Source organism: Notothenia rossii (genome assembly GCF_949606895.1).
Source record: "Notothenia rossii genome assembly, chromosome: 1".
NCBI lineage: Eukaryota > Metazoa > Chordata > Actinopteri > Perciformes > Nototheniidae > Notothenia > Notothenia rossii.
In genome coordinates, this window is record NC_136912.1 from 11,104,505 (window position 1) to 11,122,727 (window position 18,223).

General features: G+C 39.5%; 2 protein-coding genes across 2 annotated transcripts; one reads left to right on the forward strand and one right to left on the reverse strand.

Moving 5' to 3' along the window:
• Positions 1-644: 644 nt before the first annotated feature.
• On the reverse strand, positions 645-3,006 carry ubl5 (ubiquitin like 5). The gene is made up of 5 exons (XM_079656318.1): positions 2,887-3,006; positions 2,469-2,540; positions 1,708-1,791; positions 1,572-1,609; positions 645-976 (listed from the first exon to the last, which is right to left on the reverse strand). The coding sequence occupies exons 2-5, from the start codon at positions 2,522-2,524 to the stop codon at positions 933-935; spliced, it is 222 nt and encodes a 73-aa protein (XP_079512444.1). The 5' UTR covers positions 2,525-2,540; positions 2,887-3,006; the 3' UTR covers positions 645-932.
• Positions 3,007-3,087: 81 nt separating this feature from the next.
• On the forward strand, positions 3,088-14,959 carry pin1 (peptidylprolyl cis/trans isomerase, NIMA-interacting 1). The gene is made up of 5 exons (XM_079656304.1): positions 3,088-3,249; positions 4,326-4,408; positions 11,994-12,102; positions 12,197-12,307; positions 14,127-14,959. The coding sequence occupies exons 1-5, from the start codon at positions 3,192-3,194 to the stop codon at positions 14,234-14,236; spliced, it is 471 nt and encodes a 156-aa protein (XP_079512430.1). The 5' UTR covers positions 3,088-3,191; the 3' UTR covers positions 14,237-14,959.
• Positions 14,960-18,223: the final 3,264 nt, after the last annotated feature.

Sequence of the window (18,223 nt, forward strand, 5' to 3'; positions counted from 1 at the left end):
AAATACACAAACAACAATGAATACTTACAGGTTGTGTACCCGAATCTCCCGCTGGTCCAAACAAAGTAGGAACAGCATCGTTCTTCAGTGCCCTGCCCTACGCTGTACATATCCGGCATGAATCGCTGAAAGGCTTGTGAAGCTTTGTTTTAGTGAAATGCTGGCAGAGGGTGTGGCCTCTGCTCTGGGTATTCACACATCACAGTACCCAGGAAGTAAACAATGGAACATTTTTGAAAAACTAGAATTTGAAAATACACAACTGGAAAAAATCTGCCCCTTCCTTCAGACTTCCTCACAGAGCCCCTCCTTCAACACACACGAACGCGCACATGACCAATGAGGGCACGAGATAAGTTTGTGCACGAGATGGTAGGCTGACAGGCAGGTAGGCCATCCAGTTATTTTAGCCAGGCCGGCTCAAATGATTAGTCGTGCTTTTTACAGCGCTACGGCTTCAACAGATGACTATCGGGATGTTAAGAGCATTCCATGGATATAACAAAAAGTGTTTCTGAAGTGAATTACCTTCCCCACCTTTAAGTAATTAGCTTTCAGATTGTTAAACGTACAACAGGTGTTCCAGTTTCTTCTTGCTTGAAAAAAAACAACAACTAATGGATGCCAATGAACAGTCTTGTGAATAGGTATAAACATCCTTTTATTCAAAAATATCAAAACAAAAACTGTGGAACAACAACATGACTTTCGGTCAATTTATGGGCAAAAATCATAATCTAAAATGGTGTGTGTTTTCTGCTCTCAAGATCCGGCTCCTCTTTCAGTTGTGTTGTCTGATCATGGTTGTCTCCTGCGACTGATCCCATTTCTGTGTGTGTGTGTGTGTGTGTGTGTGTGTGTGTGTGTGTGTGTGTGTGTGTGTGTGTGTGTGTGTGTGTGTGTGTGTGTGTGTGTTATTGACTCGAGGTCCTCTACTGGTAGTACAGCTCCAGGTTCATCCCATCGTGGATTTCATCTGCAGAGGTCGTGGTTAAGTACAACATATAAGGTAAAATAGTTCCACTGTCTATTGAGTTTGATACAAATTGACATACAATAATGTCATTTCCGCCAACAATTACTTAATAATGCAGAGGCGTTTATTATAGACTGTAAATAAAACCTGCAAGTTTTATAATGTCACAGACAGATACATATTACTGCAACTACATTGGTTCTAGTATTAATTGTGAAAAGAAACAGTGTTAGTAAAAAAAAATCTGTTTTTGGACCATGTTTTGCAAGGGGATCAAATACTGATTTCCCACAGTTAAATGCAAATACATTTATATTTTATATAATGTCAATATTTTTTTTTATATTCTTACTCTCACTGTTTATATAAACGTACCATTCAAATGATAGACTGTTAATTTATTTGTAAGTGGGCAAACTTACAAAATCTGCAGGGGATCAAATACTTATTTCCTCCACTCTATACTGCTGGATATTTAAATCCACTATATTAAAATCCAGTATTACACAATTGATTTACTTCTATTTGAGTTGTAAATGGACCTCTGTAAAAAAGTGGCAGTAAGAGAGCAGCTGCAGAGCGTGTTTAAGGATACAGTCTCCCAGGGTTACGTGGTCTTTGAATATGGTATACCTGTGGGAACAGAGGAGGAACATTTAGCTGGTAGCAGAAAATACATTTACACGTTTATGTTATAATCAGGGAATCAGTATTACAGACAACAAACTTACCATTTCTTTAAAACAATTTTGTCAAATCGTGTTCCTGTCTGGGCGGCAATGAGCTTCTTCAGATCTCCAATCGTATCTTCAGAGCTGAGAAATGGTGGTCAAGGAAGAAGCAAACAGGTGGTGTATACAAGAAATTCAGAACCATGCACTTTGTTGCTCTATGTAACAAATATTATTAGATGTATTAAGGTCGGTTGAAAGAGCCTTTAGCAATACATAAGAGCAAAAAAAGATCCAATGTTAATGAACAATAACGTATAAAAAGTGGGAAACATTACTGTACACGTTTGAGGTGAACATATTGCAAACAAAAATGTGCTGATCAATTGTTCAAAAAAATAATATATATGCAAAATAATTTATACTTGAAGATAACTTTTAAATTAAACATTTTAAAGCTTCTGTTGCTCTGTCTTCAGTTCATAAAGAAAATAAAGCTTTGTAGAAATGAAAAATATCTTTATATAAGTGTACTTACTGTTCAACTACCTGTCCACATCTCTGTACACAGTATTTATTTATTATTTCTCTTTGCAAACACATTTACATTCATTAATTCACTTGTATCGGTCTACAATACATATTTCTTTAATGCATGTTATTTTTTCACTCAACAACAGTTCCACACTTGACATAACTAACTTGAAACCCATTCAAAACTCAAGCTAACTCCACGTTAGCTGTACGTGGGCCCATGTATTACACTTTTTCACTCAGGACGCATTATTCAGGATCATGTCCACAGTCTCAGAAAAGGATACTTGCATTTAACCCGGACTTTTTTGCCCAGGCGATCGTTGCAAACCACCTCAATCATCTTCAACTTCTGGAAGCTGAATAACAAGAGACACAGTTAGCATCACATGTGAGAGTCGCTTCATACTTTTCCATACAAACCTTAAAGCAATATTAGTGGTACATATAGGGTAGTTAGAAGCTGAAGCAAATGTCGTTCATTCAAAGAGTATGAGATATGATAACACAGGTATTTAAAATCAATTTATGGATGTTTTGTTTAAAAAAAGCTAACATTAGCTAGCCTAAGATCACGACACAAGAAATATACACTCCATTGTGCGTATTGTCGCAAACACCACACGTAAAGCAACTTCCTGTCCCAGAAATAAAGAGGATTGTGATACATCTCAAAGAAAGGCGTCTTAAATGTAAGATTCCTACCTGCAAATTCACAGCAGAATAAAAATATATTCCCTTTTCGACAGAATACTCTGGATCGCACACTTTACCGTAAAGCAGATACAGTTTGCGTATCAAACTATCGAGTATCGACCAATCAAATGGGCATGTTGATGATTGACAGCCCAAGGGAGCCAATGAGCAAAGTGAAAAACACGTCAAAGGCGGAGCTTATTCTGAAAACAACTCGTACCGTAAACTGTTTGTCTAGCTGCAGCCCAGCCTGTCACACACGCTAGCTTCATTGAAATTACATTTGAAAACGGTGCTACAGCAAAATAATAAAAATGTCAGACGAGGAGAATATGCCAGCTGGATGGGAGAAAAGAATGAGCCGCAGTTCAGGTAATAAAACCCGAACCCTTTAGAAGTTAAATATGCTAGTTAAGCTACATGCAATGTGTAGTAAACTTAGCTTAGAAGCTAACATCCCTAGCATCGTGTTTTGCTATTTAAACGAAGAAGATAGAAGATTATCTCTAATGGGGATATGCTTTAAGTAGGGAACGGTAGTTTGGTGCTGTATGTGTGTTTTCTTAAATGTGGTGCTTTGGTATTATTTGGTGGGTGTGCTTCATGATCCATTCAAACCTGACTGATGCAGGGCCCCGCATGACGTCATTCCTCACCTGCAAGGCTGCACCAGCCTCAGACCGCAGGGTTTTAAATAATTTATGATAGGAGGTTAACAAAAGCGCACTCGAGTCTTATTCCATAAAAAAATTAATATTTGATAGTTTACTTCTCCACCATTCATATTTGACTTTATCAGCTGCAGGACAGCAGTGATGGATACGTATTTAGAAACTTGATTCTTCACTGTCAAACTACTCTAATACAAGTTAAAGTTCTGCTTTCAAAACCTTAAGCAAAAGCATGTACTCATCTGTTTACATCACATATAAACAAAATGTATTAACCTTGCAGTATACAGTATTTATTTCCCTATATACAATTTAAATAAAAAAATGATGTCTTTCCATCTTACGTTAAGTAGATCACTTAATCCTTCATTTTACTTGCACCATTGCATCACTTGCACTATTTTTTATCGCAATACTTTAATTAAGATGAAGGAAATGAAAATATGATCTTTACATCTTGAAACTACTATTTTATTACACTACTACACATTAAGTTACTATTCGTCATACCCCATACTACATTATAAACTGTTGAACTGGTACTTGGACCCCAGGGGGTACCTCTGCATTTTCCTTGGGATACAAGGGAAGCTCAAATATTCAGCTAAACAAAACTTTACATAAGTTATGATTTGATTATAAGATATATTTACAGATTTTTGTCATTGTTAAAAATGAAAATAATCAGTTAATGTTACATTGTTCGCCATAATGTTGTGGTGTGTTTGTTAAAAGGACTCACTGAATGCAGCTTTAATGACTCTCTCTTTCCTCCAGGCAAGGTGTATTACTTCAACCACATCACCAATGCCAGTCAGTGGGAACGTCCAACAGGAGACAGCTATGGAGATCCAGATAAGGTTATTATGTGTATATTCTGCTATGTATTTATAATTATAATAACAATACGCTGTTACTATGGGTCACTTTCAAATCTACTAACTGTTACACCAAGTTAAGTGATCTAATGTTGAAAAGGGGCTCATTTTCAGGTTCATATTTGTATGTTTTGCCTCTACTGTGACTTGTTTAAAGGCTTTAATGTTCAAAAAGCTCTTTACTTTTCTCATACTGCCTGTGCTGCAGCACCTCTTTTCACCCTCTGTCTGAAACCAGAGCCCAGTCTGCTCTGATTGGTTGGCGGGCCGGCGCTGTTGTCATTGGTTTAACCGCTTAGAGAAGTCCCGCCCCTTAGCCTATGACGTACAATGTGTTATACCACAATCCAATAGAAGCCTGAATGTTACATAGTGATGTCACTATGTTACAGTAGTAAACAAAGGAGTCCAATGGGGGGCGTTTCAGGCAGGGGGGGAGTATGTGGGAGAGAAACTCCCTCTGGAGGGAACACAGGGATTTTAGCCTTTGCAGACCATTTACACCAGGGGTGTCCACACTTTTTTCACCGAGGGCCACATACTAGGGCTGCTTGATTATGGCAAAAATCATAATCTCGATTATTTGGGTCAATAATTGTAATTGCGATTATTAAATGTGATTATTCATTGACTTTGAAAACATCCATTTATTGGAGAAAAAAATGTGAACAGTATGTTTTTAACAGTTGATTACCCTGAACTGTAAGTATAACTCAACTGAAAAACCAACAAAAAAAAGTAATAATAAAAAAATAATCGTTTTATTTCGATGTAATCGTTGCAAGCCATAATCGCAATTAAAATACAATTAATTGAGCAGCCCTACCACATACAGAAAAATATACAAAGGGCTGGGCCGCTCACTAGAGGTATGTTACTTCATAAGTTCAGTTATAAGTTAGTAAAATCAATCAAATGTAGGTAAATGATGCTTGTGAGTGTTATCAGCTCATGCCTTAAAACAGAAGCCTCAGATTGATTATAATAAGGAGAAATAGGAAGGGTGTATTTCAAGCTTGTTATGTAAATAATAATATGTTAGAAAATGTTTCCAACTTTAATTGACTGAATTTATTTGAAAAGTGGTCTCACTAACACATGAATACTACTGTGTGATATATTTTTATTTAAGAAGTACAATATAAGACAAGCACAAGTTTCATTTGTGTGCCATATTCCATTATACTGTTTTTAAATTGCTGAGGGCTGATTCAAAATTGTCCGCGGGCCGTAGTTTGGACACCCCGGATTAACATGTACCAACACATATAGCACACGACAGGAAAGGGAAAACCCCCAAAATATGAATCGGGCCTCTTTAAGATGAATGACGGGTGAACAAGGCTTTATGAAGCTTTGGGATTTTTAACTGTAAAGCGTTGATGCATTTATCTCGGCAAGAACAATGACATCTGCTGGTTTGCATGAATGAAAGCACACATTTTTAAGGCTGCAGAGCTACAGAACAACAACACTGTGGATTTCATGCTGCGGTTTTCTATCAGTGTAAAGCAGGGGTCGGCAACCCCTGGCACGCGTGCCAGCATTGGCACGCGGCACCGTAACCAGTGGCACACTAGGAATAAGTGTGCAAAATATTTAAATTGTATTTTCGGATCCTGAACGAGACCGCCGCCAGAGCGCGTCTCCCCGTTACCTGCCATGCATGCAACGCAGCCCCGTTCTCTTTATCTCCAGGTGACTTTCTGCCGCTTTCCTCCGTGGTGCAGTGCTGATCGTTTCACCACGGAGGTAAAGCACTTCACTAATTGCAGTAGGCCTACCCATAAGGAGCTGTACAAATGCCGCAGTTTTTGCGTGGCTCTGTATTTAGTTGAAAGCCCAGTGGCGATCTGCTCATCTCTCATCGAAATAATATGCTACAAAGGGCCATCTGTGTGTTGAACTTTCCTGTCGGCTCCCAGACCGTAGTCGAGGAGGGCAGAAGCAACAAGCTTCAGGTTCAATAACCCACTTTAGCTTAAATGACTGGAGAGAGGCGAGCTCTTCTTAGGAGGCCGTTGCATTTATTTAGCTGTTCTTCTGTTTCACAAAATACATCACAGACCTCTGTTTTTCTGCTGCCTCGTTTCACTTCCAGAAACAAACACACGTTCCCTCACTGTCGCTCTACCATCCAGAAACACACATGCACAACCCACACCCCTCTTTCTCTCTCTCTTAAAGGGACAGCGATCTCATCTCACTCTGCATGACCCTAATATCATAACATGTGTGTTCTGGAGAATCACAGAACGGACGATCGTCCTTATTATTATGCCGTTTAAACCAATTATTTAAAAGTGTATGTTAAATTCGACATCATGTAAGTTGCGCTGACAGGTCCACACACTGCTTCCCCGCAGCGAGGCTCCCCCCGCCCTCCTGCTGATAGTTCACGAGCGTCAACCCCCCCCCCCCTTGATAATTCACGATCGTTGGCACGCTGATAACATTTTTTTTTTTAAATGGCACTTCATATCAAAAAGGTTGCCGACCGCTGGTGTAAAGAAAAAGCATCAGATTGTACACCTGGCATTTCAATGACATTCAAGAGGTTAACAACTTATAAACACTTACAACTCCTGACATGATTAAGTCATTGTCTTGGAAAAAGTCTTTATGACATCCTAGTGTTTACAACCCAAGTAAGAAAGACCATTTATTAGGGATGTAACGATACCAAAAACTCACGGTACGATAATATCGCGATAAAAAGTCCACGGTACGGTATTTATCGCGATATTGAATAATAAATGGAAGAAAAAAAAATCATAATTTTTTTTTTTTCAATAAATCATTTTTTTATTCGGAAAATATTTCTTTATTACATAATAAATCTGATTTTTACAGCCTTTTTGTAGGATAGCAGTATTTTAAAGTGTCAAAAACAAAGTGACAGTAACAGACTGGAACAAGAAAACCAGTGTTTTTGTACCTACTGGTACTACCCAACAAAGTAAGCATTTTCTTTATGCCACTGCATCTCACAAATAAACAAGGACATTTAATAATCAGACCCTGCAATAAAATAAATCAAGTTTCACTTTAGTTTTTCAAGTAACTCAACTCAAACTCACTAGTCACTCACTCAGCATCATCAGACAGGTTTTTAGGAATATGAGAATGTCCACATTTCCAGGTATTTATAAGCTGGGATGTTTGGGCATTTACAATATCCCCTGCTCTGGAAACAACTCTCTCGCTTGGTACTGATGTTGCTGGGACACCAGTGGTCGCGTTAACCGAATATTTTATTTAACAATGACGGAAAAATCTGAAAGCAGTCTGTCATTTTGACAGATTAGAACAAACTCGGAACAGCGCCAACGTTTCCCCGCAGCGAGGCTCTGGTGTTATGCCGTGTTATGCATGCCCTCCAAAAGGAAATGATATAGTTCCCAAACCGTACTTTGCCGTACAGATCAATACATGTCTGGGAGGTTTTGCTTCACGCTGTGCGCGTCCCGCGAGGTGCATGCACACACGGCATAACACCGGCCCCCCCCCCGTTGACAGTTCACGAGCATGCTCTATCGTGAACTGTTCAGACCCGACGGGTAATAAGGGATTATGACGGATATTTTACGATCCTGTCTGTCAAAATGACGGACAGCGAAAAAGTCTAACGCCAGGCTTATTGACATGGCGAGATATAACTATATGGTTGGTACTTGTCAATGTCTCTAGGTGTGTACATGTAGCCCTGTAAATACGATGTCCTTTTGTGTTATCTGTTGTTTTATTTTCATGTTGTAACATACTTGCTGCCATGTTGGACAGGTCTCTCTTGAAAAAGAGATCGATGATCTCAATGGGACCACCTGGTTAAATAAAGGTTTAAAAAAAAAAAAGTGTTTAAAAAACAAAATATTTTTTTTTTAAATTATTATTTTTTAAAAATCGCGGTAGATTTTTTCAGTCTCACGACGGTATTGGGAAATTTATTTACCGCGATACCGCGATATTCGGTATATCGTTACATCCCTACCATTTATTAATAATTTACTCTCTTTCCATTAAGTGCATGTTCATATAAATACATATATCACTTTCCAATTGGCTTGAATCTAAAATACACATTTAACACTTTTATTTTAAACAATGATAAAGCCATTAGTTACAACCAGTGCCGGGTAACATGGCTTAATTACTTATTAGAGTACTTTTGCCTTACATAATTGAATTCCTTTTGTTTTATATTGTCTGTTTAAATGTACCATCATTAGGCCATCAATAGGCAGAAGTGAAAATAGAAATTAAACATGATTTAATTTATGTATTACCGGCTACAAGCTCATTAATCTTAACCCAGGCATAAATTACATTTCACTGATGTTTTCATTACTATATTTTTTTGTAAATAAGGTATTTTCAAACTAATGCGTCTAGTCTCTCTTTACAACAAGGATATCATCTGATCTAACACTGGTTACAATTATTAATGCATGTGTTTTTAAAAAGTGATACTGACTTGACAAGACATTTTTCTTGATTTGGTCACTGATCCTGTCGTGGTGTTTTAATCAGTTTCTAAATGTAATAACCACTTCTCTATCAGGCTTGTGGGTTAACTTACGACCTCTCTTTGTTTCCAAACAAACTTTGTGGAGATCGTTGTTGCGTTGAATCACATCAGATTTAATCTTTGATCAAGGCGGCATACAAACGTGAAGACAAACTTCCTCGCTACAAAGTAACTAACAGCTCTCCATATCAAAATAGAACAAAAAGATCACGGTTAAAAGACTATACCGCTTCCGTCTAATCACACACTCAGCTGGGAACCATTGTCATGCCATATATAGGCATAAAGACATGCACGTCATACCTGACACATTTGACAACAAATAAGTGAGACTTAAATTAACATATTTTAAACCGTAGTGTGACTGTCAAAGATAAATAGTTAAGAGTTTACTCTAAATCCTTATATTATTAAGCCAAACATTCAAACCATAATGATGAAAGGAAAAATGGCTCTAACACAGCAGTTCCCAACCTGCCGCGGCCCCCTAGTGGAACGCATTGCAAGTGGGCCGCCAAATAATTTGCTTAACATTATGATTTGTGTGGAAACATCATTAAGATTTTTTCCTTTCTCTTTCTTGATCCTCCTTAGCAACGGTCATTACAGTCCTTGACAGAGGTCTGTTCTACTGGATTAACAACGTGTCACATGTTCTGAATTGACCAATTGACCAATCAGAATCGAGTATTGAACTAAACCGTGTAATAAAAATGTCTGTTTGTTACTGATGGCCAGCTCCTTTTCTAATTAAAATAAAAAGTACTCTTGAGAACTTTATTTAGCCTCCGTATTGTTTATGGTTGAATGTGGGGCGTGCCTTTTTTTTAGATTCTTAAAGAGCAACTTGCAGGTTAGAGACACCAGTGAATAAATGTGTAGGAAAAAGATGAATACACTAGATTTTCCAAAAAATATACAGAAATATACACTAAAGTGACTTCTGGCGTCGTTTTAGTAAGACATTTTCACTTCCGCATAAAAAAGCCTCCCCACGTGACCTCCCACGTGTGACGTAACATGGGGGAGAGCGGCCGGTCTAACGTATGAATAAACATGGATCACAATGCTAGTTTTGACACAGAAGAGGTTGAAAATATATATTCGAATACATATGATTTATAATTATGAGCCTACTAGGCGTCCAAGAGACCAGGAGCAGCCAAGGATTAGAAGAAATAACGGCCATCGGAGAGAAATGGAGCGGTGGTGTGAGGAGAACCAGTGGAGGACAGAGCAGCTTTCTTGGTGAGTGACCGGCGTTAGCTACAGAATGTTAGCTAACGTCAGTCACATCACAACATTGTAAAGTTAGCTATCATATACAGTGATGCAAATTAGTCGCTTTTCGGCGCCTCCCGCTTTTTTAACGCTGATTTGGGTGACTTGTGTAATTCGTGGAGAACCGAAGAGTTTTTGTTTTGGGGGGGGTCCGTCAGTCCGACTGACGGACGGACAACTTCTCACTTCAAAAAAGAAGAAGAAATCTAGATCGCCAAGGACAGGTTCATTGAACACAACACAAGCGTAACGTGTCTTCACCATACTGTAGGTCTTCACGTGGTTATGTCTCGTCTGAAAGGAGTAATGGAGAGCACCGGAACGCCGCTCCAACTCTTCAAATATTGCAGTACCCATAAGGAGCCGTACACATGGCGCAGTGTTTGCGAGGCTGTGTCTTTAGTTGTAAGCACAGTGGCGATCTGTTGTTATTAGCATATGGTTAGCTAGCTATGCTTCCAAATTTAAAGAGCTTTTCTACAACCAGGTGGAAGAGAGCTCTCTCCTGAGAGGCTCAAATAACCTCAGCTCAGTGAGGTTAAGGCACACCTTGATATGATCATTATAGTTATTAATGAGACATTAGAGACTCAATTATTAACAGGTATAAAATACTATATGACAGTAACAAAAAAAAGTTGTTAAAAATAACAAGAATAGAGTTTGAAAGGGGAGTGATTTGTAAAATATCCCAAAAGAAAAATCTGTCATTGTCAGATGGTATATTACGCTGTTTTTTTTCTGCTTCGAATAGTTCTCTCTTTTTTCACCATACCTGTGTTTGCATCACTGCATATATCAGGCTATAACTAAAGTAGCATTGATAATATAGTAACGTTACTGGCAGGACTGTTGATACTGATCCATAACAGAAACTAATGCGCAAGTATCAGCCGTATCTCGCGTTACCTAATGCAACTCCACACTACGGTGCTGTGTACCGGAGGAGTGACGCGAGATACGGCTGATACTTGACGATCTGGCGGAGAAAGGTTGTGGAGCCTCCGTTGATATGCCGTTGTAAATGCCTTGATGGAAAGCAGGTGTGTAGTCGGGGAGTTTGCACAGCTGATTGCAGCAGGTGAGTGGAGGTTGAGCCGGGAGCCAGGAGTGACAGCCACCACGCACACACAAACAACACAGACAGGGGGAAAAAACAAACACAAAGGAGACGGCTGGAGCAGTACAGCCACCACAGCGTTACCTAATGCAACTCCACACTATGTCTTACGGTGCCGTGTACCGGGGAACGAACGCTAGCTCCGGTCCTTTTCCCGTGAGGGAAACTGTGGACTTGATACCCTGACAGGCTGGAGTTTGTGCAACCTGCACTAACACAAGCTCACCATGATTACAAATGGTGAAATGCAATGTAAAATTACCGAAAAAATACCAGCTCACTAAATCACAACCGCTCAAACCAACTACAAACTACTACCGCGGATTGGGCAGAGAACGAGTCCGAGAAAGTTGCTCCCCCATGTGACGTAATATGATGCGTTTGACGTATAACGTTTAAAAAAAAAGCAGTTTTTAGTAGCAGAACTCAAAACGGCTCCTTTTCCTCTGAATTCCTGCCCTTATGTCTTGTAAAACATATAAAATCCTGCATTAACATTTTTAATTGTAATTTTCAGGCAAGGTTAAGCATAAATGTAGTATAAAAAAAAACCTGCAAGTTGCTCTTTAAGTAGGCCATGCGTTGAAACCGGTTGGGAACCGCTGCTCTAACGGATCCTTTATTGATTTCCTCCTCAGGCGCGCTGCGCTCACATCCTGGTGAAGCACAGTCAGTCACGTCGGCCATCTTCATGGAGGGAAGAGAACATCACACGGACCAAAGATGAGGCGCTGGATACCATTCAGCGTGAGTAAAGTGTCAGGAGGGGGGGGGGGGGGGAGGATGTGATCATGTGTTATTTAGGTGTTTAATTTGCTCTTTATTTCTCTGTTCGGTGCAGAGTACATAGAAGGCATCAAGTCTGGAGACGAGAAGTTTGAGGCCCTCGCTTCCAAGTTCAGCGACTGCAGCTCAGCCAAGAAGGGAGGAGACCTGGGATTATTCGGCAGAGGTACATCCGCACGAAACACTTCAATAAACCAGAGTTGATGTTTCATTAATCAAGCAAAGAATTCCACATATGCATCACAGGCTGCCAAATATCCCTTTTGTTAGTTTAAACAGGAGAAAATATATGCAACAGATGAAATGTGTGTATGGCTCCCTGGTGGATGGTCATTTGCAGCTACACCACAGAGATTGTGTATCAATACGCAGCTGAAAATAGTCTCCCAAAGAAAGTGTTAATTTCCTCACTGTGGTGACTCAATTCACATCAAATTGAGTCACCAAGAGGCTGAACTTGGCTCTTTGAAGTGATGTGTTTACAAAATGAAAGTCCATACTGAAGTGGAAGGTTAGGGATGTTCAATGAAGAAAATGAAACAGACGAGGACCAAAACATCAGCGCAAACTCACCCTCTTTCTTCTTCTTCTCTTTCCATACCTCGCCATGCAACAGCCGACCTAAATATCAAACAAACCACACCCCTGTGACAATTGCCAGAAGTGCTAAACAAATAATAAATTCAGGTTAAATTACTTTGTGGCTCCGACACTCACGTTTGAGAGATGTCTTGAAGTATTTAGCCCTCTTATTTTTAAATGAAATCATATATTTTTGTCCTGTTTTTTAATGATTTGCATCTCAAGTATGATCAAATATGCCACAGACTGGATAGTTGTGATGTTGCACACAAGTGGTTGGTTATTCATATTGTTTGTAGTTTGGGCGATAAAGATCATAACAGTTTCATTGCTGTTTTTGGCAATGTTCGGTCATGTTGTCTTGTTTTAAATTGTTATTTCTGGCTTCGTTGCTCTTATATCTCCGCAGTGTGGTGCCAACTACTGGCATTGCCCATGTGACACACCCACTGTCAACCTCATAAACTTTAACAAAGAAAACACTGAATTAAATTGTTGTATGTCTTGTAAAAAATTATAAAAGGTAAACCCCCCCCCCCCCCCCCCTTATCACCTGAATCTCCTCCTAGAGCATCTCTGTGTTATTTTTAACCAAATATCTCTCAGAGGGGCGTGGGGAGTAGCTCCTTATTTTCATCTAAACCACATGTGTCAAACTCACGGCCCGGGGGCCAAATCAGGCCCTTGGTGGATTTAATTCCGGCCCGCAGGATAATTTTTAATTACTATTAGATCTGGCCCGCCGGTATATCGCACGCACACCTGAGCCTGAGCCCAAACATTGATGAACTTGCACCCGAGATGAGATGCCAAGTATATGGCTTGAGCTAGCACCAGAGCAAGCACACTGAGTTTCAATGGATGTTTCCTTCTGCACTTTGTTTCTTGAGACAACAGGGCATGCTGGTTTGTTCTTTGAGGGAAATAGTTTTTTTGAAGCTGTTGTTGGCCTGTGGAAAAATGTAATCATAAGAAATGACTCTGGAAAAGCTGCAGATAGAGCCATAAGAAATGAATGCAACTGATTATTTAATGTTTAATGTTGTTTTTATAGGCAATCATTTAAGCTTTGTTAGTTCCAGGTTTAATATGTGCAATAAGTTCATTTCAATAAGTTTTGCAATAAACATTGAACCAGTCCAGCCCTCGACTAGTACCCAATTATTTATTTTGGCCCACTGTGTATTTGAGTTTGAAACCCCTGATCTAAAGTAACAGACAGGGAATCAGCACTTTGGAAACAGGGCTGAAACAGAGGGGATTATGGGATGCTGCAATGATCTGTTTGGTATTTCAGCCAAACACTTCAGAGACATGTTTAGTCTATATCTGAGACCTGTAATATATTGATGAAAAACAGTATAATAGGGGACCTTTAAATATAAATTGTGTTTATGTTTTAGGTCAGATGCAGAAGCCTTTTGAAGACGCCTCCTTTGCTCTGAAAGTGGGAGACATGAGCGGTCCCGTTTTCACTGAATCTGGAGTCCACATCATCCTGCGCACAGGTTGAGAAAGGGAAGAAACCCCTTCCTCTCATGTCTTCTAAAAACTAAGTCCAACCAAACCAGACCTGATATATATTTAAATGACGCCCACCACCCAATAAACTAAGCTTATAGACTGAATCGTATCATTTTAAGTGGGATCATTGTTTCCAAGCACTATTGACCATGTCTGTAATCACACTGAACACCAGATGATCCTCTATCTTTGAATAACCATGGCAATAACATTATATAAAAGCATGAGTGCCTGTGACTCTGTTGAAGTGAGCGCATCGTGGAGACAGTTTCACACGATGTGCGACGTTTAAGAAAGCCTCTTTAAAAGCTTTTTTTTTTAAAATGCGCATGACTTCTAAAAGGACCATTTACTGTATCTTTCCCTTCTCCATTTCTACTGTACGCGTGCCAAAGCAGGTTTTGTTTTGGAAAATGGATTCTTTAGAAGTTCTTTCTAGTTTTACCTAGAAAGCCCTGTTGTTATGAGTTCTCTATATCATATTAGTTGTCCTTTGCTGATATCCAGTTACATAATAATCCACACTGATAAGTGCATGCTTCATTCCCCTTAGGATATTATAAAGATGGCACTGTTGGAAACTTCCAGGTTTTAGGGGCAGGATTGTTTTCCGCGGCTTTTAAAAGCATCGACGTTCAGATGAACTGCTACACTGTTGTGTCATTGAATGGAGTTTTTTTTTGCATCAATAAAAGAAATCTCTTTTTTGTAAGACACTTGTTTTGGTTTTTGTTTAATTGTGTCGTTAAATGTATAGTGCTTCCATTACATTCAGATTGCTTTTATTTTCTACACTTGGTGAGTTCCCTGAAACACCGGGGACACATATTCATGTATAAAAGACGTACGATAGGTCCCCTTTAAGTCGTCCAATAGAGGGGACATTTACATTGGAAGCCACGACGACGGGGGAAAAGATAAGAGATTAGCCTTAAATGGTAGAAACGTGTAAAACAATAACACACAAACTCAGCCTGAGGTTATAGATTCATGTTGGGTCGGCTGATCAGCTGCGGCTGGTAGTCCCTAAAACTAAGAAAAAAGACCAGGGGAGACATTAGGCGCATTCACACCGCAGTACTTTTCCCACAAAGGTGAACGAGAACAATGAGAACTCTTTAGTTCTCATGAACTAAGTACAGATCGCGTTCACACCGGAATAAGTCCCTGAGGGAGGATTAGGCAAATGAAGCCTCACTTCTTCTTCTGCTTTGGGTTTACTGGCAGGCCGCAAACAACTTCACGGCGTATACTGCCACCCAAAGTCCCCAGCCGGAAGTCCCTGGAGTTAGGGACTGGCTTCAGTAGAAGCTGCTGGGACTCCCATAAGCTTCATGCGAGGATAATAAAATGGCGGCTTCACAAATCTTTTTGGGAGTTTTACGTTGCGTGGTTTGCAAACCGCCCAGCCAATCAGATATAGGAACCTTTTTCTCCCACGAAAGTACCTGCTCTCTAGCAGGGATGGAAAAGGGGGTAAAAAAGGTTCTGATGAACTCATTTTAGTTCCGGCTCTTTTTGGTGTGAACGCGACATTTCGGAACTATATCGGAACTAAAGTGGGAAAAGTACTGCGGTGTGAACGCGGCTATAGGGTGTTTCTCAATGTCGAGGACGCGTCCTTGGTAGGACATGTCCCTCCGAGTCAGGTCCTTCAGAAGCGAGGCAAGAATCCTTCCTAGCCTCGGAAAACGAAGAATGGTGGAACAGGCTAACAGGTGCGCGTCATATGCGTGGCCTGCCTTAAATGGAGCGCGATTTCCACCAAAGAAGGACGCCGGCCTCGGTAGAATTCCAAGTATCCTGGACATTGGAACAGTCCTTCGGCGGGACTCGATGACGTAGTATCCTTGAAATATTGGCTCTGGAGCAGCTTTCCTCAACATTGAGAAACACCCCGAGCCTTCTCAGAGGTAGCCCCCAGGCTCTGGAACGACCTGCCCCCACATGTCAAATTGTCACCCACATTTCAAACTTTTAAGTCCCGCCTAAAGACCCACCTCTTTTCCCTCGCTTTCGAGTCAGTCTGAGCTACAGTATGCTCTACCTATTTGTATGCTTTTATCATCTGTCCATAGCCTTTTAGGGCCTTGTATGTATTCTTATGTGTGCCTTTTATCTATTCTTGTAATATTATATTTGTTATAATGTTATGTACTTTGTGAAGCACTTTGGCAAACCCTCTGTTTTTAAAATGTGCTATAGAAATAAAGTGGATTGGATGTTCTGATGCTGGCGTGAAGTCAGCGATAAATACAGTTTTGATTTTCCTCTCCATTAACTCTTTTTGCAGCTTTTTATTTATGATTCTGCCACAGAGATATTCACCAAGCTTGTGTTTTCTTTTCCGATGACATTTTGCAGCTATGAGGTTTGTCTTGTTTTATTGTTTGTTCAGTTTTCTCATGGATCTTAATTGACAGGTGTTTGACACTCTGTTTATATAAGCATACATTTTTTTAGGGTGACAGCACTAAACACACCTCTGTCAAGTATCATGTGGTACATCATTCATATACATATGTATCCTTGTTTTGCTGTCACTGGGCGTTTGTTTGTGTTATGGACATCACAATTGACTTCTAAACTGTGGTGGGTATGTATTTATCAAATGTGGATAGAGAATCAAACCATTCAGCTGTCTTTGTCGTATTTTATTTCTTGCAAGAAAGTTCAGTCAGTCATACAGAGAGCATACAGTCTCAAAGTCAACTTTAATGTCAATCTAACAGTTTGTGTGTACAGACAGAGAGATCGAAATACCGTTTCCCACAATCCCGAATATAAAAACAATGTATATAGCATATCAAATGTAAAAATATGTGTGCAAATATGTATGTATATACACAGTCAAAGAAAAATGTTTACATGTGCACACATTGACCTAAATAAAAACTCAACAATCAATATATACAAAAATAACAGTCACTTCAATATTTGAGAATGTACATTAGTGCAGATATATTAGTGCATATTGTCCATAGCAGCGTAAAAAGTGATAATGAAAGGCTTGTTTTTGTTGGTTAGGGAGGCCATATCAGGAAGTTCTCAGTTCACCTGAGTTAAAGGTCATAATGTTGGTCTGCAATGCACGTAGAGTGTAACTAACAACATTGCAACACATTTTCTTAATAAGGAATGTTCCCAAGCTTAGCTAAGATGTGTGAGAAGTAGTACATCTGGCAATAATGCACGTTGTATGGACAATTCTCAAATATTGAAGTGACTGTTATTTTGTATAAATTGATTGTTGTGTTTTTATTTAGGTCTTAATGTGTGCACGTGTAAAAATGTGTCTTTGATTCCGTGTATATTACATATACATATTTGCATACATATCTTTTAAATATATTTGTTTTTGTACTCGGGATTGTGGGAAACGGGATTTCGATCTCTCTGTCTGTACACAGAAACTGGAAGATTGAAGATAAAGTTGACTAAATATAGATAAACATTAGCAAATAAGAATCACACAATGATATTATTTAAGTAAGTAAGTGAGTATAATATTTTTCTATTACATAAGCCCCGCCCACTTGTCTTACTGTTGCCTTGAAAGTTTTCTGTGCTGACTTTTGTAAAACAATTGCCTTCATTTACAAATCAGGAGATATGGAAAAGGTTAGTCAGCATATTTAGCAAGAGGTCTTTTGCGTTCATTCTGATTTCTATTTCCTTTATACTACTGTATATATTATATTATAAAACGGACAAGTCAAATCAAGCAATCTGATTGGTTCTTAGCCGTGATATACTGAGCGTATACCACGGGTAGAATTGTAAGTTACTTTTCACAACAACTCAGTATCCCTCCGCGTCTGAGAAAAACAGTATACCGTTGGGCTGAAAAGAACAAGAAAGCAGCGGAGAAGTAACGGGGCAGAAGCCCTCCTTTTTGACGCAGCGGTCCAGACATAGACATCAAACGGCAAAAGATATTCAGTGTGCAGTTCCTTTGGCATTAGGGCAGGGATAT